At 40.7% G+C, this 21,007-nt stretch overlaps 1 protein-coding gene across 5 annotated transcripts in view; it reads left to right on the top strand.

The window, feature by feature from the left end:
- Positions 1–21,007, top strand: part of LOC140198631 (CMP-N-acetylneuraminate-beta-galactosamide-alpha-2,3-sialyltransferase 1-like) — a 100,108-nt gene that overhangs the window by 74,486 nt on the left and 4,615 nt on the right. For all 5 annotated transcript variants that reach the window (XM_072259637.1, XM_072259659.1, XM_072259644.1 and 2 more), the window contains 3 exons: positions 3,248–3,441; positions 5,174–5,353; positions 5,891–5,936. In XM_072259637.1, the coding sequence (XP_072115738.1) occupies positions 3,248–3,441; positions 5,174–5,353; positions 5,891–5,936 (420 nt within the window). The remainder of the gene's footprint in view (positions 1–3,247; positions 3,442–5,173; positions 5,354–5,890; positions 5,937–21,007) is intronic.

Below are 21,007 nucleotides of genomic sequence, written 5' to 3' on the forward strand. Positions count from 1 at the left end.
GATCCGCTATTAATGATAGTTCAAATGATGTAAAACTAGCTTTTAGCCTGGAAATGCTTTTTTTTCATTTAGCTTGCAAAAAAAAACTAAATTCACTTTACCCAGGTGTAGAAGAGGATTTTGGATGATTACCTTGAATATTTCATCAAAATCAGGCCGAAAATAAGCAAGCAGTGAATTTTTCTTTCATTATTTTTGACTTTTAACCTTAGGTTTTGATGTTCATTCCTTGCTTAATCTAGCTCCTACCTGGAATCCAATGGTACCCATTGGAAAGAGCGGAAAAATGCTCACACTTGTGTGCAGTTGTCCCTTGACTGGAGCGAGACTGAGGATCTGTGAAGTGGCGGGAGGCTACAGCAGGGTATGCTGGGAAAACAACGGGTCAAGCGAGGACGAATTTCACAAATATCTAAATAAAAAATTGTCACAGCTCCAGGATTTCGCCAAAAACGATCAAATATCCTATCCTAGTGTTATCAGTGGTATTTTCCCCACTAGCCACCAACCCCTCTCCCCAACCCCGCTTCCATAAAATTCCCTCTACTTAATATGCAGCCGCTGTTAAATTCCCCGCTTGTTTATTTTGACTTTTTACAGAAATGCCCGAGCGGTGCTCTGGTAAGCTCCGGCAGCACTGCACCCCTGCTGGTGCTGCTCGATCACCACGTGGCACTGCTGTGGAATTCATTAGGAATGTTACCATCGGAATGAAACATTGATGGCTAAATCTGGCAACTTTCACTTCCCACCTGATCCTCTGCCCATCAATCCCAGGGTGTTTAACTCCTAACTGTTGAGACATTGCTGTTTGTGGGCACCCCATCCCCTTCCCATGTAGGATGTCAATTTTCAAAGGGGGTAATGGAGAATGTTTTTCATATATTGCCTTGATTGACTAGTAATTGGAGCTTATGGAGCTGGGAACATAAATGGTAGAGAACATGTGAAGGTTGTCAATGGTTGTAACAATCTATATTATTAAAACCATTTGTGTGTGTGCACCATTGCCCCTTCTCCAGCCTTGCATCTCCTTTACCAATTCCCCCTTTACCAATTCCCCCTTCTCCAGCCCTGTATCTCCTTCACCAATCAACTATCCAGCTCTTTGCTTCACCCCAACCCTCTCCCAGTTTCACCTATAACCTTGTGGTTCTTCCTCGCATTTCTCCACTTTATTACTCTCTCTCCTCGTCTCTTTTTTTCCAGTCCTGATGAAGGGCCTCGGCCCAAAACGTCAGCTGTTTACTCTTTTCCATAGACGCTGCCTGGCCTACTCAGTTCCTCCAGCATTTTTGTGTGTGTGTGTGTGTGTGTGTGTGTGTGTGTGTGTGTGTGTGTGTGTGTGTGTGTTTGTATGTGTATGTGTGTGTTTGTGTTTGTGTGTGTGTTTGTGTGTGTGTGTGTGTGTGTGTGTGTGTGTGTGTTGCTAGGATTCCCAATATCTGCATTCACTTGTTTGTGTATGTTTGTGTCTATATGTGTGTGAGTGTGAGGGAGAGAGAGAGAGAGAGAGTTTCAGTAGAAAGAGGTCCTTATTTTGATTTTATACATCTCAACTTGACATGTCTGAGAACCAGAGTCAGAATCAGGCTTATTCATGCAGAAGCAGTACAGTGCAAGACATAAAAATAGCTTAAAGTTACAGGAATAAATAAATAGTGCAAAAATAGAATGGTGTGGTAGTGCTCAATTGTCATGGACAGTTCAGCAAGCAGATGGCAGAGGGGAAGAAGCTATTCTCAGAACATTGGGTGTCGGTCTTCTGGCACCTATACTGTACCTCCTCCGCGATGGTAGTAATGCAAAGGTGTCCTTGCTGCTTTCTTGAGGCAGTACCTCCTGAAGATGTCCTCGACGGTGAGGAGGCTTGTGCCCATGATAGGAACTGGCTGCATCTACAACCCTCTGCAGCTTCTTGTGAGATTTCTGCTTGGGTCTTGTTTTAAAATATAATTTTGGGTTTGAAAAGTCACTATTTTGTAAAGCAGTTTTGTGACATTTTTAGAAGTTGTTTTCTGTAAGACATTCTGGATATTTTTAAAATTGGAATTTTTATTATTATTTATTCTTATTTTACAAAGCATATCACAGAGCAGATACAGTACAGCATATTTACACAGCCATCCCATGACAGGAAAACAAATAAAACTTAGAGACAGAAAGAAGTTCTAATTTAAGTTTAAATTAACATACAACCAAAACTGATCCCACGCATCTGCACTTTTCCCTCACTGTTAATTCTTCCCAACATGTGTTCATATGATGAAATCTTAATCATTTCCTCAGGCCACTCCTTCACAGTGGGTCATCTGGGATTTTTCCAGTTTTGCAATATAATTCTTGCAACTGTGATAAGACCCACCTTTAAAATAGTAAATTTGTTATTGTTTACATTAGATATCATTGTCCTATCGCCCAGGAGATAAAGCCGTGGGCACAAGGGCAGTGCGGAACCCAATCAATTCCCCAACAGATCAAGAACTTTACACCAAAATGGACGAACCATGGAACACTCCCAAATCATGTGAAAATATGTGCCCACCTCATTTTTACATTTCCAGCATAAATTATTATCAACAATTCCCATTTTGTACACAAACAACAGGAATTCTGCAGATGCTGGAAATTCAAGCAACACACATCAAAGTTGCTGGTGAACACAGCAGGCCAGGCAGCGCCTCTAGGAAGAGGTACAGTCAACGTTTCAGGCCGAGACCCTTCGTCAGGACTAACTGCACTCACTCTTCCTTCAGTTAGTCCTGACGAAGGGTCTCGGCCTGAAACGTCGACTGTACCTCTTCCTAGAGATGCTGCCTGGCCTGCTGCATTCACCAGCAACTTTGATGTGTGTTGCTCCCATTTTGTACAGTCTAGTTGGTGTCCAGTAATATCTGTGTACTATCTTATACTGAATAAATTTCCCTCTTGCTTCCCTAATATGTCTACCCACATTTGATAAAATATTTGACCACTCATTATCTTTAATATCGCTTCCAAGATCCTTCTGCCATACTGCTTTGTGATTGTTACACGATTCACCCACAGAGTGCTTGAACATTCTAAATTTTACTTGTAGTTCTGCCTAATTACTATAATGTCCGCTATTATCATTTATGCTGAAGGAAGTATTAAATGTAACCAATAATAGAATAAATTATTAAATAGATATTCTTAAATTATTTCAAGTTCATTGTTAAAACATAATATTATTAATATTTACTCATTTAAAATTATCTTTCGATAGAGGCTTCAAGGTAACACCAATGAATTCAATATCAGCACTGTATTAGAGCAACTATTTGAGCTATTTCCAGGAGACAGCCTGCCCATGGACACCGGGCCAAGAAGATGCAGGACGTGTGCTGTGGTAGGGAATTCTGGGAATTTGATAGGATCCAATTATGGACCAATAATTGACACTTACGATTTTGTGATGAGGTAAGTTGCCTAGAGCTCTGGATTTGTTTTAAAATATTTGTGCATATAGAATTTATCAAATGACCCCATAAGAATAGTTATTTCCTTAGAATTATACTTAAAGATAGAAAATGGAGGAGGTGCAATAAGAGCAATGTACGTACCTCAAAATTTGATTCTGTGCTATTCTGAAGTTTGTTCAGCTTTTGATATAAGATAGTTTTTTGATTTTAAAAAGGCAAGGATATTGAAATCAATAAACTATGGGCTAATTATCTTAGCATCTATTATAGTGAATGTTTTTAAAGATGTAAAAGGACACAGAAAAAAATAAGGCAATAAAGAAAATTTCGGGTTTTTTTTATTGCTGTTGATGAAGTTATATCTATTGCGAGGTTGATCATTACTTAAATTTCAAGAAAGCTTTGATAAGGCGTCATATCAAATTTTATTGCCAAGAATAAAACAAATAGTGCAGGAACAAATATGTTGGTGTAGATTGAAGAAAAAGATGTTTGCCATGTGTGTTTTCTCTAACATGATATAATGAGCAGTGTGTCACAGAATCGGTTCTGGACAGAGTAAAGGATTTGCAAAAAATGAGTACCCAAGCAAGTACACCAAGCAAATAAGAGTCTAAACAAAATTAAGAATGTCTAATAGAAAGTTATTGTATATTGCGTGTGGAATTAAATACAAAAAAAAACACAGGTAGTACATAAGTCATCAGCAAGACCTCATCTGGAGCAGTGTGTACAAAACGGACCTTTTTATTTAAGGAACAACATTAATACATTGGAAGCGGTTTAAAGAAAGCTTACTTTTGTCATGTTTTCATATGAGGAAAGATTATAGAAAGCTGGCTTGTAATCAATATCCAGAATGGTACGGGGCTTACTTAATTGCAACATATGAGAATCGTAGGACATTTGTGGAAGCATGTTTCCCCTTGTGGAGAATCAAGAAATTGGGCGTCCATGTTTAAAAGTAGTAGGGGTGGGTGCCCATTTAGGGACGTGGTTTTTGTTTTTCTCAGAGTCACAAGCTTTGAATAATTTTAAGGCAAAGTTAAATAAGTTTTTGATAAACTACGGGATGAAAGGTTATTAGAAGTTGAAAAATTGAGATTAGGCAGATCAACCATAATGTTATTCAATTCTAGAGTAGATTCAAGGGGAATAACAGAAGAGAGCTCAAAAATTCACAACACTCAGAGTGAAAAGTGTTCAGCATTTGGGTCATTTGCTTCATTTTCATTTTTTCCTGTCAAAGTGGGCAAGCTCATACTTTCCCACATTATGCTCCATTTGCCAGATCTTTGATCACAGAAGTAAATATTGACCACTACTCTGGATCTCTACATAAAGAAGCTTCCAAATAGTGGTCTAGCATGTGTAACCTCTCCTCATAAGGCAACCTACCCAAAACGAATTTTAATAAACTTCCTATGAACTGTTTTCAATGTTTTTATTTCCTCCCTTCGATTAGAATCATCCACTCCTAATTTGTATATTTGGAAATTTAGAGGGATATGGGCTAAACGCTAGAAAAAGGGACCAATTCAAGCTATAACTTGGTTAGCATGGACAGTTTGGAGTGAAGGATCTGTTTCCAGGCAGTGTTTCACGTTGACTCGAAATTTAAATAAATGAACATTGTCTACGGAAACTAGTTTAGATCTCATTAAAGGATAGAGCAAGAGTTTTCTGAGCATTTGCAAAATGAGCTGCTCTTTTTTCTTCTTTTCATATAGGATGAACCGTGCAGAGACAGTTGGCTACGAGGCCGATGTGGGTCGTAAAACTACACATCACTTCATGTATCCTGAAAGTGCACAAAACCTAGCAGAAAATGTTTCTTTGGTCCTGATACCATTTAAAATATTGGATTTACAGTGGCTAATAAGTGCCTTTACCACGGGCAATATCAGACGGTGAGTCAGATGTTAATACTTCTCAAAAGAAATACACATGAACATATAGTAAGTTCAAGATAGTTAGCTGTCCTCTGCATTAATTTCACTACTTTTTTTTTCTTTTTTGCTTCTGTGCCCTGAAAGCATTGACTGATTATAAGTTACAGCATTTAATGGGCCTATAGCTCTTTCTTACCTTACACAAGTAGCCCTTGACAGGCTGTCTGATTTAAATCATCATGGGCTGTCAATGATGTGTAAGTTCCACTCTTAAACATACATGATAGTGCTTAATAAAATTTAGTGATTCATTGATTACATCCCATTAATTGTCCACACAAAAGCAGTTTAATGGTTGTGGAGATGACATTGAGATATCTGTTGAAAACAACAAATAGTAATTGTTACATCAATGGTCCACAACAGGTCACAGATTTTTCAGTAAGTGGGAGGAACCACATTAATTAGATAAAATTGTGATATTTCTATCTATTTGTGTGCTTGGAATAAGATGAATTAATGAAATGTTCTACATGATATCTTTTTTATTAACAGTACATATACTGGAGTGTTGAATAAAATCAAGGCAGATAGAAATAAGGTGAGTTACAATATGTATATATATATTTCTTATTTAATTGATAGTTAAGTACAGATGTATGATCTTTGCTGACAATGGAAGTGGCTTAGTTGTAGCTTATCTACTTATTTTAATTGAAGAACAGAACTAGACGGTACATATTTAAGTAAATCATTGCAATTATAAATAGAGTACAACAGAAAATGGTGGAAGCACATAGTAGGTCAGCAAGTATCTGTGGAAAGAGAAACAGAATTAAGGTTTCAGGGTTGAAGACCACTTGTTAAAAACCCAAATGTGAAAATCAAAAGTTTGTTTTAAATTACAGAGGGATGGATAGAACAAAAGGAACATCTGTAACATGTCGAGGCCAGGGCTGCTGGGGCTGTGTTTTACAAAGCAATTTAGTTAGTATCTTAGTAATGGCAATGAGGGAGAGATTACCCCTCCAGTATTGTGTATAATTTTGGCTTCTATATCCAAGTAAGGATACATTTACCATTGAATGAGTACAACAGAGGTGTAACATTCTGGAGGGAGTGTGACTACCCTATGAAAAAAGATTAGGTCAACTAGGTCAACACACAGAATATGCAGGAGGATTTGGAGCTCAATTAGGTTTGCACTTACTAGAGTCTAGAAGAATGAGAGAAAATCAAATTGAAACTGACAGGGTTTTAACAGGCTTGATGTATGGAGAATGCATTCTTTACTGGGAATTCTAAAACCAGCGGTCACAGACTCAAAACATAGGGTAAATCATTTAGGGATAAGATAAGGAAAAGTTCTTCTTTCAGAGGACAGAAAACTGGTGGAGTTCCTTCCCACAGAACACTCTGGAGGCCTAATCACTAAATATAATTAAGAAGGCAATTGATAGATTCTAGACATAAAAAGCATGAAGGGGCATTTGGGTGAACAGCAAAACAGTATTGAGAGAGAGGACCAGTCACAATCCGGATTTTACTGGACAAGGAGAAATTTTAAAAATGTGAATGTGCATATTGATTTATGGGTCAGTTTCATTGTGACATCCCATCTTCCCTGCATTTACCTAGTCAACCAATAAGAATTTTGTACATTTCAAAGATCACAGCTCCATCTAAACTCAAGGAATAAGTCTAGTCACTTATTCTGTCTTCTGTTACTCCATCCAATGGCAACCCCCATAAATCTATTGTTCTCTAAATCTATCCTCTTAATTCATATATTTGTATGTTCATAAAATGCCTCTTTCTCAACATTAAATTTTACTGAACATAGAACAGTGCAGCACATTACAGGCTCTTTGGCCAATGATGTTCTGCTGATCCTTTAACTTACTTAATGATCAATCTACCCTCACATAATATTCAAATTTTCTTTCACCCACGTGCTTATCTAAGAGGCTTGAATATCCCTAATGTATCTAGCTCTACCACTATCCCTGGCAGCGCATTCCACATACCTACTACTGTGAGTAAAAAAACACTTCTGGCATCCACCCTGCCCCCTGTAACTTTCTCCAAACCCTGTCCAATCTTCTTGTACTACTCCTATGACCAGCAAAGATGCAAAGATCATCGCTAAAGGCACAAGAATCTCTTCCCTCACTTCCTGTAGCAAACTGGTATATCCCAGCTGACCCCCTCAACTTAACTTTCCTCGTGCTCTTTCTTAGCGTCGACATTTTCCAGCCTATCAGCCTACCACACGTTCCTCAATTTCCCTCTCACTGGTAAATACTGAAGCAAATTATTCATTACAGGTGCCCCCGACCTCCTCCAACTTTAGGTAGGTGTAACCTCTTCTATCCCTGATCTCCCTCTCTAACTGTGTGAGTGTGAAGGTTTGCACCTACATGGAACCAAAATAGATTTGATACTCAAAAATGGCTTTCATCCTTTGCAGTACCATTGTAATTATTTTATCGTAATTTTCCCAATCTATAACTGCTAAAACACAGATTGCTTCATAGCTTGCTTTATTTATATTTAAGATCAAGTCTCCAGGAGATTAAAAAGTTACTGCTGTAGATAAGATTATGTTCTATCTAAGCAAGGCCCAGTACTATGAAACACCTTGTTCCGTAAGTCATTTGGTCCTCTTCTTCATGTGCCTTGCGCGTTAAACGCTTGGGCGATCATGGCTTTCCACATCAAACGATCCCTCGCAGCGTCAATGATATCTCGCACACTTAGATCTGTTAGTTGTTTCACGGTGTCCATATGTTTTCTTCTTTGCCTTCCTCTTCCACGTTTCCCAGGCATACAGCCTTGTAATGTAAGGTATTCTATTTCTCCCTTTCTGATGACATGGCCTAGGAATTTAAGTTTCCTCTCATTTAATGTTCTCATTAAAGATTTTTTTGTATGGGCACTTTGGAGTACTGTCTCATTAGTTACCCTATCTCTATAGGATATTTTCAACATTCTAAGAAACCACATTTCTGTTGCTTCTAAGTTTCTTTGGAATTCTGGTGTTATAGTCCATGTTTCGGAAGCATACAGCAAGATTTTCGGAAGCATACAGTAACATTTTAGTAGCCTAAGCCTTGTTGTCATAGAAATGTGTCTGTTGGTAAAAATGGATTTCATTTTTTGAAAGTTGGTTTTAGCAATGGCAATTCTTCTTTTTATTTCTACTTTACTTCTAGCATTTGTGATATAAAGCTACCAAGGTAATTAAAGCTGGTCTTTTGTACAATCTCTTGGTTACCGATGTACAATTGGCAGTTGGGAGTATCCTGCTGTTTTGATATTACCATACATCTGGTTTATTTACAGTTGATGGTTAGACCAAAATCTGCACTTGTTTGTACTACTTTGTCTAGGAGGATTTGTAGATCTTCTGCAGCGCTTGCTATTAGGGTGGTATCGTCTGCATATCTTATATTGTTGATGTTAACACCTCCAACTTTTATCCCACCTAGGTCTTCTATTTCTCTGAGAATCATCTCACTATAGATATTAAATAATTCCGGAGAGGCAACGCATCCCTGTCTAACTCCTCTTTGAATTTTAGTCCAACTGCTTATATTATCATCAATTTTTACCGCCGCCATTTGATTCCAATATAAATTTTGAAGCAGATGTTCGTCCCTTCCATCAATGTTTAGTTCAGCGAGAATTTGAAATAATTTTTCATGTTGCACTTTATCGATTGCTTTAGTGAAATCAATAAAACATAAAAAGATATCATTTTGATATTCAATTGCCCTTTCTGAAAGCATTTGTAGTATGAAAATTGCCTTCCTATTTCCCCTATCCTCAATAAACCCATATTGCGGTTTAGAAGTTTCTGGTCGTAACTTGTTTTTAATTCGACTCAGAACAAGTCTCAACAAAATCTTTATTATGTGTCTCATAGGACTGATTGTTCTATAATTTTCGTAGCCAATAGTTCCAGGAATTTTTGGCAGAGTTATAAGTACTGATTTCAAGAGATCGTCAGGCAATACACCAGATCCATATATGCCGTTAAACAGTTCAAAAAGAATATCTATGCCCAGATCTTCTAGGGCTTGTATCATTTCCACTGAAATTTGGGGTATATGGGGTGGTTGGGTCCTGACCAAATATCAGGAAATGCCATTAGCGATTATATAGCTTCTCCCACCCAAGACAACTCCGCCTTCACGTAGGACTTAGGTCCGGGTGCACCCTGTCTCGCTGAAGGAGCTCTGTTTATGGTGACTGTTTGGTGCCAGAAAAATAACCAGATCAATGGTGGTGGTGTCACCTAAAATTACTGAAGTCTTCGGCAGCAGGGAGATGGATTCCAAGCTTTGGTGCAGGAATGTCTTTGTACAACAGCAAAGGTTGGGCAATGTCTAGTGTATGATTCCCAATCGGGAACACTAGTAGAGGCCAAATGCTCTAGTTAGATGAGCACTGCGGCAACAGAAGGCAACGGCAAACCACTGTTGAAATTTCTGTCTAGTCAACCATGGAAAGAAACAAAAGAAGGAAACCAGACAACAGCGTGAGTGGGGTCGATTCTAATCAACAGAACAACACCTCACTCGGTAGGGGTAGTTATGTGCTGCAGGTGACACCAGACCGTCATCCAGAGACTGTAAGCAATAGGGAAAGGCTAGGGATAGCAACATGGAACATCCGTACACTTTACCAGAAAGGAATGTTGGACAACACATTAAATGAAATGAAAAGGTTGGAAGTTGATATCTTAGGCCTGTCAGAAATTAGATGGACTGACAGTGGCAAATTCATGAAGAATAGTTCTCTGATAATGTATTCTGGAGGGCAACAGCATATGTATGGAGTTGGAATTATTTTAAACAAACAAGTATCAAAATGTTTTATGGGATATTGGGCGATATCCGATCGGCTGCTTTTAGCTAAATTAAGGGGTAACCATTTTAACATTAGCATAATCCAAGCCTATGTGCCAACAAATGATGTGGATGAAGAGGATGTCAACAAGTTTTATGAAGATCTCGACAGTGCTTATGAGCAATGTAAATCTCAGGATATAAAACTAGTCATGGGAGATTTTAATGCCAAAGTTGGACAGGAAAGGGTTGATAACATCATAGGACCCTTTGGATTAGGGGAGAAAAATGAAAATGGAGAAGGGTTTCCTGATTGGTGTGTCAGAAACAACCAAATGATCACCAATACTTGGTATAAAAACCATCCACATAGATTGTGTACTTGGATTAGCCCTGGAGATAGAACAAGGAATCAAATAGATTTCATTACCATCAATGAACGCTTTAGAAATAATATCACAAATTCTAAAGCCTACTCAGGAGCAGACCGTGGTTCAGATCACCATCCAGTAATAGCTACCATTAAAACAAAATTAAAGAAACTGAAATGTGGAAAAAAGAGAAAGAAGTATATGTTGGGAGAACTTAAAAAAGATAACATACTTAAGCAACAATTCAAAACAGCTGTAGAAGAACACCTCAATGAAAATGTAACAACACCTATTTGGGACAGATTTAAATATGCTATAAAGCAATCAGCAGAGGAGATAATCCCAGTTCAAGAAATACAACACACCAACAAGGGGTGGATAATCCAAGAAATTCTAGATCTGGTGGAACGAAGAAGGTTAGTGAAGAATGATAAAGTGCAATACAGAGAGCTAGACAGACAGACCAGACAATTGTGCAATATTGCAAAGGAAGAATGGCTGAATCAAAAATGCAATGAAGTAGAAGGCCATATTAACAACAGCAAAGAAATGCACAAGAAAATTAAGGAAATTACTGGAATTAAGAAGACCTCCTCTACAGGATGCATAAGATCAGCAGACGGATCCATACTAACGGATCCAGATAAAGTATGTGAGAGGTGGATTCAGTATATAGAGCAGCTGTTTGAGGATAATAGAGGGGAACCCTCAGATATTAAACACCCTAATTCTGGCCCACCTATTACGAAAGCTGTGTACATACATCTATTGATGCTTCTGGACACATCCTGGAATCATCGGGTGTTTCGGGTCTTTCAACATCATACAACCTCCTCCAGGTGACCCAGCCGGGGCTGATCAGACCCCAGCTTGTGTCCAGATGGCTAGCTACTTATGACTCCATGGCTCCCCTCTTTTGAGCCACAGCCAGCTTGAGGCTCTCTCTGCCACATCGGTGGTACTGCGGATGGCTCTCCTCTTCCTCTCTCCCGCGATGCCCAAAATGCTGAAGGCTCTAACTAAAGAACGGGCTACGAATCCCCTACAACCAGCCTCCACTGGGAGACACCTCGCCCTCCATCCAGCCTGCTGACAGGTGCTGACCAGTCCTGCGTATTTGGAGAGCTTCCTTTCAAAGGCCTCTTCCAAGCGATCTTCCCATGGGACTGTCAGCTCCAGCAGCATCACCTGCTTAGTAGACTCAGACACTAGGACAATGTCTGGTCGCAGGGTGGTGGCTGCGATATGGTTGGGGAACTTCAGTTGCCCTTCGAGATCCACCAACAGCTGCCAGTCCCTTGCAGAGGTCAGAATGCCTGCAGATGTTCTTTTGGCAGGTATTGGTTGCTCTCCAGCTCTGACAAAGGCAATGGTCTGCTTGGAGGGTCGGGACCGCTTTGCCCACTCAACTCCTGCGCTGACGGCTTCAGCGATGGTCTTCAGGACCTGATCATACCTCCACCTGTACTGTCCCTCACCGTGCCCTTGCACAGCCGCTGAGGATCTGCTCCAGGGTTCCTCGCTTGGAGCACAGTGGGCACGTAGATGACTCTGCCTTGCCCCATGTGTGCAGGTTTGATGGGCTTGGAAGCACATCGTATACTGCCTGGATGAGAAATTGGATGCGGTGTGGTTCGGCTTTCCAAAGATCAGCCCAGGTCACTTTCCTCTCAACCACATTCTCCCATCTTGTCCAAGCTCCCTGATGCTTCATTCCCACCGCCTTGCAGGCTCTCATCTCCTCCACTACTGTCCTCACCTCCTCCTGAACTAGACAACGCCTTTCCTTCCCTCTGGTGTCCATTTGGGGAGTTGGAAAGGATCCTAGCCCAGCTTGGCCTCGTGTGACCACTCCCACCAGCCTCCTGTGACCCAGCCTCGCCTCCGCCTCCTGAACAGCTTCCTCTGCCCTCCACTTCCTGCCAGTACTTACTTGGATCCCTGCTCTAGCCACCTTCGGGTCACTTGAGTCCCTATACTGTAGCACTTCTCTGGCTCTTGTTACCTTGAATTCTTCCTCCAAGGATTTGAAGGGCAGTCGCAGTTTGTTGTGGTGTCCATAGAGTGCGATGCTGCTCAGGCTCTTTGGCAGCCCCAGCCATCTCCTGAGGTGGTTGCTAACCCTCCTCTCTAAGGTTTCGACTGTCGAGATCGGAACTGCATAGACAAGGAGGGGCCACAGGATTCTGGGAAGAATGCCATACTGATACACCCAGGCTTTAAACTTCCCAGGTAGGCCAGACTTGTCCACAGATTTCAGCCAGCCATCCAACTCGGTGCAGGTTGCCTGAATGGATGTTGTGTCCCTTAAAGAGCTGTCAAAAACTTTGCCTAAGCTCTTGACTGGCTTTTCTGTGATGGTTGGGACGGCTGTGCCTGCAATGCTGAACCGGAACTTGTTCTCCACCTTCCCTTTCCTCAGCACCATCGATCTTGATTTGGCAGGTTTGAAACGCATCCGGGCCCACTCCACCAGCTTTTCGAGCCCTTGCAGAATCCTCTGGCAGCCTGGGACTGACCTGTGGTGACTGTGAGGTCATCCATGAATGCCCTAAATCTGCTGAACCAGAGTGCAGAGGGCCCAGAATGAATTCCGCTCAACGGCAACCACCTGAGCGGAATTCATTCTGGGCCCTCTGCACTCTGGTTCAGCAGACTTAGTGAGCATGTTCATGGCTAGGGAGAACAGTGTCACTGAGATAGTGCACCCTGTGATGATGCCGATCTCCACTTTGTGCCAGGTTGATGTAATTGCTCCTGAAGAGACCCTCATTCTGAAGTTGCTGTAATAATCAGCGATAAGGTCTCTGATTCTGCTGGGGACGTGATATTTGGTCAGTGTGAGCTGCACCAGCTTGTGCAGAATGGAACCATATGCATTTGCCAGGTCGAGCCACAACACTGACAGGTTGCTCTTGTTCTCTCTGGCCTCCCTGATGAGCTGTGTCACCACACCGATGTGCTTCAGACAGCCCGGTATCCCTGAAATGCCACCCTTCTGGACTGATGTATCAATATAGGTGTACTTTGCTAGGTAGGTGCACAACCGGTTGGAAACTGCACTGAAGAAGATCTTCGCCTCGACACACAGGAGGGAGATGATGCGAAACTGATCTATCTGGTGGCATTTTCCTCCTTCGGAATCCACACCCCTTCAGCCACTCTCCACTGTTCTGGGATCTTCCCTCTTCTCCAGAAAATTCTCAGGATCTTCCACAGATGCAGCAGGAGTTTGGGGCAATTCTTGTACACTTTGTACGAGGTGTTGCTTGGTCCTGGAGCCGAGCTTGCCCTTGCTTTGCGGACGACCTCTCTGACTTCCTTTAGTTGCAGCTCTGACATGTCGAACTGCACATCCGGTTCAGGTGGGTCTATTAGGATGTCGCACTCTCCCAACTCCTGCTCTCTTTCGGGATCATTATATATCTTCTTCAGATGTTGGTCTATGTCTTCCTGCGAACAGGCCAGTTTCCCACTGCGCTTCTCCCCCAGCAACTCCTTGGTGAACTTGAAGGGGTTGGCGATAAAGGCAGCACGTTTTCGAGCCCTTTCACGCCGCCGCCTCTGATGCCACTCTGCCCGGCGGAGGACCCTGATCTTCTTTCGTAGTATGCACATCAGCTGGGCCAAGCCAATGCGCTCCTCTTCTCCTGCCTCCTTGTATTGGGACTTCAGTGCTTTCATCTCCTGCCTGATGTTGTGGATCCTCAGTGCTCTTTGGTTCTTCGAGTAAGATGATTTGGAGCCTTCCTTCTCCTCTTCTCCGAACCGTTCAGCTGCGATACTGGTAATAATTGTTGTCATGGCTTGCAGCTTGCTATCAACCCCTCCCTTCGCCGTTGCCTCCAGAATTTGGTCAACATCTTCATCAAACTGCTTCCACAGTGAAGTCATGTTAGCTGCAGGCCATTTGATCTGTCTCCTGTTAGACTTCATGTTCGAGGGATTAGTTTGCAACACTTGGAGGTTCTGGGCACTATGGGGTGACTTCGGGCCTGGCTCCTCCTTCGTCTCACCAGGTTGGACACCTGCGCGTTGTGCTGCTCCTGCTCCCGCCAAACACTTCATCCTCACTTGGTGGATCTTCAAGCCGCGATCGTTCTTGCAGATTTTGCCACATGCACACTGCTTCCTCATCGTCGTTTGTTCATTGCCTGGCTCTGATGTCGTTGTGTCCATCCGACTGGGGTGCTCATCCTCCCCCCCTCTCGGGCACCCCTGGGGGTATCTTTTCCTTAGATTCTTTGTGGCTTTTGTGGGGGTCCTCCTCTCAGAGGATGCAGATTGGGTTGCCAGCCCGTTCTGCCCCGGTTGCCGTCGAAGAAATAACTAAAGCAATGAAAATCATGGAACAGGGTAAAGCCACTGGACCTGATGAAATTTCAGTCATTTGGTAGTGTTCTCAAAAGCAATCCAACAAAGATCTTTTGGGGTAATTGTGATGAGACTACAGGATTAGGAATAAAGAAATGAAAATCCCACCTGTTGAAAGGACAATCATTGTGACATGTTGAGAACCAGACTTTTGCTGTTGTAGACTCATCAGGGTGCATAATGATTGGGAAGTGAATGCCAACGTTCATGTGCAAAACTTTGTGCCTTTAATGATAAAAGAAAACTTGTGGATGCAGAAAAATACAGGCATTGTGCAGCTGAATGCCCAGTGTGATGTTCTGTAAATGTAATTACAGAGCAGGGCCAGCTGGCAGTGTAGTGACGTCAGCACTGGACCTCAAGGCAAATGGTCCTGAGTGCCAGTCAGGCCCCAGCCTGGGCAGCAGCAGTATCTACACGGGAGAAAGGCCTGGCAATCTACTTCCGTATCTTGCCATGAAAACCCTCGGCTCCATGACATCACGAAGAGTCGGACTCAACAACTGAACAACAACAAATTTAATTAAAAACACACAATACAATTTTGATATATTATCATGCATGTAATTAACATTTGAAAAATTAACACATGGATGATAAAAAAATAGAGGGTTACTTAAGAGGGAAGAGTTAGATTGATCTTAGAATAGGTTAAAACGTTGGCACAACATTGTGGGCCAAAGGGCCTGTACTGTGCCATAATGTTCTGTCTTCTTTCCTCTCTTTTTAGTCCACTTTAGCTGAGAGCTGTACTCTGGAGTACTGAATCCAGCACATATTTTAGTTAAGGGTTGTCAAACTTTGATTTAACAGTGTAATCATACCATCTGGAGCTGGACCCAGCCACTGTAACAATACTTGCTTTGTTTGAATGAACTTTAGCAATGGATTTGGAAGTATGGCATAACTTGGGTTGTTGAACTAAGTTTTTGTTATGCTGCCAAAGGTGACATCAGTGAGCTTAAAGTAAATGTCAATTCTACAACATCATGAAATTCTCCTCTGAAAACTATAATTTGATACAGAAAGCAAACAGCTGGAGAAAGCAAAAGCATCTGGAAGCAAAGGGATGGCTGATGTTTTCAGCCAAGATACAGCACTGGGATGTCATTCAAATTTGACAAGTGCAAAAACTAACTGGAACTAACCCTAGAACATTGCCATCTTGTTACCAATGGTCCCAAACAAATATAAACAGACAATACATTAAAATGGTACACTACATTTCTGTGTAAGGAGAAACAAATCAGTATTTCAATGACGCTTCAAATAAAAAACAACTATTTGTACTAAGAAAAGATCATCAACTTGAAGCATTAATTCTCTCCTCTGATGCCACCTGACTTGCTGAGTATTTCTGCAAGATTCTGCATTTATTGCAGATCTTCAGCAACCACACTGCTTTAGTTTTGTATTATTGCTCTTAAACTTTCTAAGTGCCATCTCACACTGACTGTAACTCAGAAGTCATGATTTATCTCTGACTGGAATGGGAATCTCAAATTGTAAATTAGACATATTAAAGGTAAAGTAGACAAAATCACTGAGGCTCAGTTGCCACATGAGAGAGCAAGATTATCGTCAAAGTTAAAGACAATTTTTTAAAAATGTGAATCCTTCATTATCAACTTCTCACCACATTTCCAAAGGTAATTCAAAAAAAGTTATATAGGATCATGCTGGTTAAGCTAAAGGACTAGGAATCAAAAATGTAGATTATCTGTCAAAATCTAGAGGAATTTAAATTTTACAATGAAAATCTTGTAATAGTGATCATGAAGATATCAGATTTTTGCAAAAACTATGGCAGTAATGTGAGTGATGAATGTGCTTGCTGATTAATGTTCTAATTTTTCAGATGTTAATTATGCATGTTAATATGTCAAAATTGTCTGCTGAAACCAATAATATATAAAATGACTTAGATATTAAAATATAGAGTAAAATTTCAATATTTGCCATTGACAAGGCCTTTCCCAGGGTAGAAATGTCAAAAACAAGTAGGCATGCATTTGAGCTGAGAGAGGGAAAGTTTAAAGTAGATGTGCAGGGTAAGTTTTTTGTACTGAGAGTGTTAAGTGCCTGGAATGGATTGCATGGATAGTAGCAGGAGCAGGCAAGATAATGGTCTATAAAAGAGTTTTAGATGGGCATGCAAATATGCAGGGAATGAAATGATATGGACCGTGAGCAGACTGAAGAGATTTAGCTTAAGTTAGCCTCGTGTTCAGCTCAGCTACCATGGGTCAAAGGTCCTGCCCCTTCACTGTAGTAATCTATGATCTGGGTTTTATTCTCCAGATGTGGAGTTATGGTGAACAGTGAGTTTGATAGGATATGGATGAGCAGAACAAGCAAATTTCATACAGAGAAATGTAAGGTGTTGTACCTTGGCAGACAAGAGAGAGAAATGCATGCTGTTAATGACAACCTTATAAAGGGAACCTAGGGATTTATGTGCATAGTTATTTTGAAGATACCAGTACATATTGAGAGAGAAGAAAATAAAGTACGTGTGATGGTAGACTCTGTCAATAGGGTATCAAATGCAATATGTGAGATGTTATGGTGAACTTTCATAACACATTGGATAGACCATAACTAGGTTGTTACATATAGTTCAAGTCACCACATTTTGGAACAAAATGTGAAGGTCTTTGAGAAGGTGCAAAGGACGCCCACCAGAATGATTCCAGTATTGAGATATCTTAGATACAAGGAGAGGTTGAAGGAGCTGGGATTATGCTTGGAGCACAAGAGGCTGAGGTGAAGTTTTATTGTGCTGTACAAGGCAAGGATAAATTTTACATAAGGAGACAAGAACTAGAGGACACAGATTTAAGAATTATATTGTGTATATGAGGAGGAACTTTTATAACACCTGAAGCTTATTGCCTAATAAAAGAGTAGTGGAGGGAAGTAAACTTGCAGGCACAGGGAAAAGAGCAGAAGACGGCTGTAAAACAGAGATAGCATGTGGGATGGGCTGAATGGTCTGCTGTGCCACCATGCCTCCATGAATGGAAATATTCTGCCCCTCCAGTGGTTCAACATCAGTGATAGCATATACTGTATGTTGCTACATTGATCCCTTATATGCAAACTGAAGAATGCGACTCTGTTGATATCTGAATAGTGTGCAATCAACAGAATCGAAAGGCAGGTCAACAACTGTTCAAAGTTCAAAGTAAATTTATTATCAAGGTACATATATGTTACATTATATAACCCTGAGGTTGAGTTTCTTGTGGGCATTCTCAGTAAATCCAAGAAACGCGATATGAAAGATTGCACTCAACAGGATGGACAAGCATCTAATGTGCAAAAGACAACAAACTGCAAATACAAAAAAAAATAACATTGCTGTAGCAGTTTAACACAATCTGGCTACTTACACAGGCACAATCAAGTGGCAAACTTCATACGGATAGGACAATCCATAATAACCATCTGGATATAATTATACAGGGTAAACAAGCAAGAACAACTTATTTAATAGATATAGCCATTCCAAACACACATAACTCACAAAAATCACTAAGTGAAAAACACCAGAAATATGCTGAATTAAAAGAGGAAATTGAAAGATTTTGGAACATGAGCAGGGTATACATTGTCCCCATAGTAATATCTACAACTGGTATCATCCCAAAGACACTACACAATAGTATTAAACAATTAGGGCTAAACAGCAATATCTATGTAAATCTCTAGAAGCCACAATAATAAACACCACTAGAATAGTCTGAAAGTTCCTAACAGTTGATAAATCAGTGTGCTTGGCTATGCCTGCACCTCAGGCTTTACCAGCTTGAGCAGAGAAAAAAAGTAGAAAAAAATAATAAAAGTAATAAGTATCTAGAAACTGAGATGATGTATCCTTGAAAGTGAAAGTGAACAGTTCAGTGATAGGTGAGTGAAGTTATCCTCTCCGATTCAAGAGCCTGATGGTTGAGGGGTAAAAACTGTTCCTGAACCTGGTGGTGTGGATCCTAAGGCTCCTGTACCTTTTTCCTGATGACAGCAGTGAGAAGAGATCACCTGGGTGGTGGGTGCTGCATGGATGTTTCTTTGTGAGTTCCCGCATTGTGTTCATTTTAAGGTGGAATTTTGACTTCTAAGGTGAGGGAGAGTAAAATGGATCTCAGAAAAGCAATCATCATTTGTTGTTTGCACAAAACTCACAATGCAGTAATAGAACTTTGCTACTAAAGTTTATTTCCACTCAAGTCAATGAAAGTGATTTGGAGACTAGTTTCCACTGGGCATAAATTATTACATCTCCAAAGAGAGCAAAATGAACTACCATCCATGGACCATCCTCAGCAAACACGGCTTATGATAGTTTTGGACCAATTATGGACACAGGCAGATTATGGCATTTAGTAGCTTAGGTAAGGCGGCTGGAGATGAAGAAAATTTTTCTCTCACAAAGGGCTATAAATCTTTTGAATTCCCTACCCTTGAGAGCCATGAATGCTGTGTCATTGACAATATTCAAAATCACAATAGGTCTTTGGATTTCAGAGGAAAGAAACAAGATGCAGGGATCCTACAAGAAAACATAACTGAGATTAAATACGATGTATGGCAATGGTTTTCAGGAAGAAGCTTCCAAATCTGAGACTCATTGTAGAATCTGCCTACTTGAATGTGTGTATCAAGCACATGACAGAGAAATGATGTAGATTTTTCTCTAGGATCTTTTTTAACATTTAAGAATAAATCAGACAGATACGTGGATGGGAGGTGTATGGAGGGATATGGTCCGTGTGCAGGTCAGTGGGACTGGGCAGAAAATGGTTCGGCACAGCCAAGAAGGGCCAAAAGGCCTGTTTCTGTGCTGTACTTTTTCTATGGTTTCTATCTTAAGTTTCAAAAAGCACTTTATTGAGCAAATTGTTGGACAAATCATCAGATCCTGTTGGATTTCATCCTTGAGTCGTAAAGGAAATGGTTAGTAAAATGATTCATTTTAATTTTCCAAAATTCCTTCAATTCAGGGAAGGGCACATTAGATCAGAAAATAGTGAATTCATGCAATTGGATGGAAATTAGATAGCAATATTTATCTGAGAAACAATTGTTAAAAAGTTGTAATAACAGGGTATTTAGCAAAACTGGTTATCAGGGAAAATCAATAGGGTTGTGTGAAGGGAATATTATATTTAATAATTTTGTTAGCGTTATTTGAAGAAACAGGATCAAAGAAGTCTCTTAAGGAATGAAGTTGTGAAAGAAACTTGATGGGAAAAGATAGGTCCTGAAATATCTTTGGCAAGTAAGGTTAAAGAGAATCCCAAGGCAGGAGCAAAATGGTGGCCAAAGCAAAATTAGGTCCTGTTAGGAACCAAAATGGGTAATCTATGTGTGGAACCAAGTCCTAAATTAATACCTATCATCTGTATTTAATACTTATCATCTGTAAGTATGATAGAGATAGAGTTGAAGAGCAACATGTTCAGGTTTATACTGACTTGGCTATTTAAGAAGTTAGAGGTGTCTTGGATCACATAGAAACTGAAAAATCCTCATGGCCAGATGAGGTCTATCCCAGGTCACTATGAGAAGCAAGGATGGAGATAGCTGGGACTGTGATAGAGATTCTTTGTATCTCCACTAGCCACAAGTGAGGTGCCAGAAGTTTATTGGTTAGTTGATATTGGTTCTCTATCTAAGAAGATCAGCTGATAAGCCAGGTACCAATGGCTAATGAGCCTTATGTCAGAGGTGGGAGACCACTGGAAAAAATCTTAGGGAGGACTGGTGCGCATTTGGAAGGGCAGTGTAAACATAGTCTTTGCAGGTCCTGAGTGAGAATACATAAATATGACAAGCAAGGGGTTAAAAGATTAGTGGGGTATGCAGGAATTGAAATATACAATAGGAGTGATGCTGATACAAGAAGGACAGAGGAACCATGGTATGGGGAAGTACCACCAATGCTGACAGGAGGAGGGGGTGGGAAAAATCAAGTTACTGTTGGTTTCTTTTTTAAGCCATCGAGCTTAGTATTCATAGATCCGGAAAATATTAAACCAGCTCTTAAAACATGCAGCCTGATCCTCCGAGTA

The sequence above is a fragment of the Mobula birostris genome, chromosome 1 (genome assembly GCF_030028105.1).
Source record: "Mobula birostris isolate sMobBir1 chromosome 1, sMobBir1.hap1, whole genome shotgun sequence".
Lineage (NCBI taxonomy): Eukaryota > Metazoa > Chordata > Chondrichthyes > Myliobatiformes > Myliobatidae > Mobula > Mobula birostris.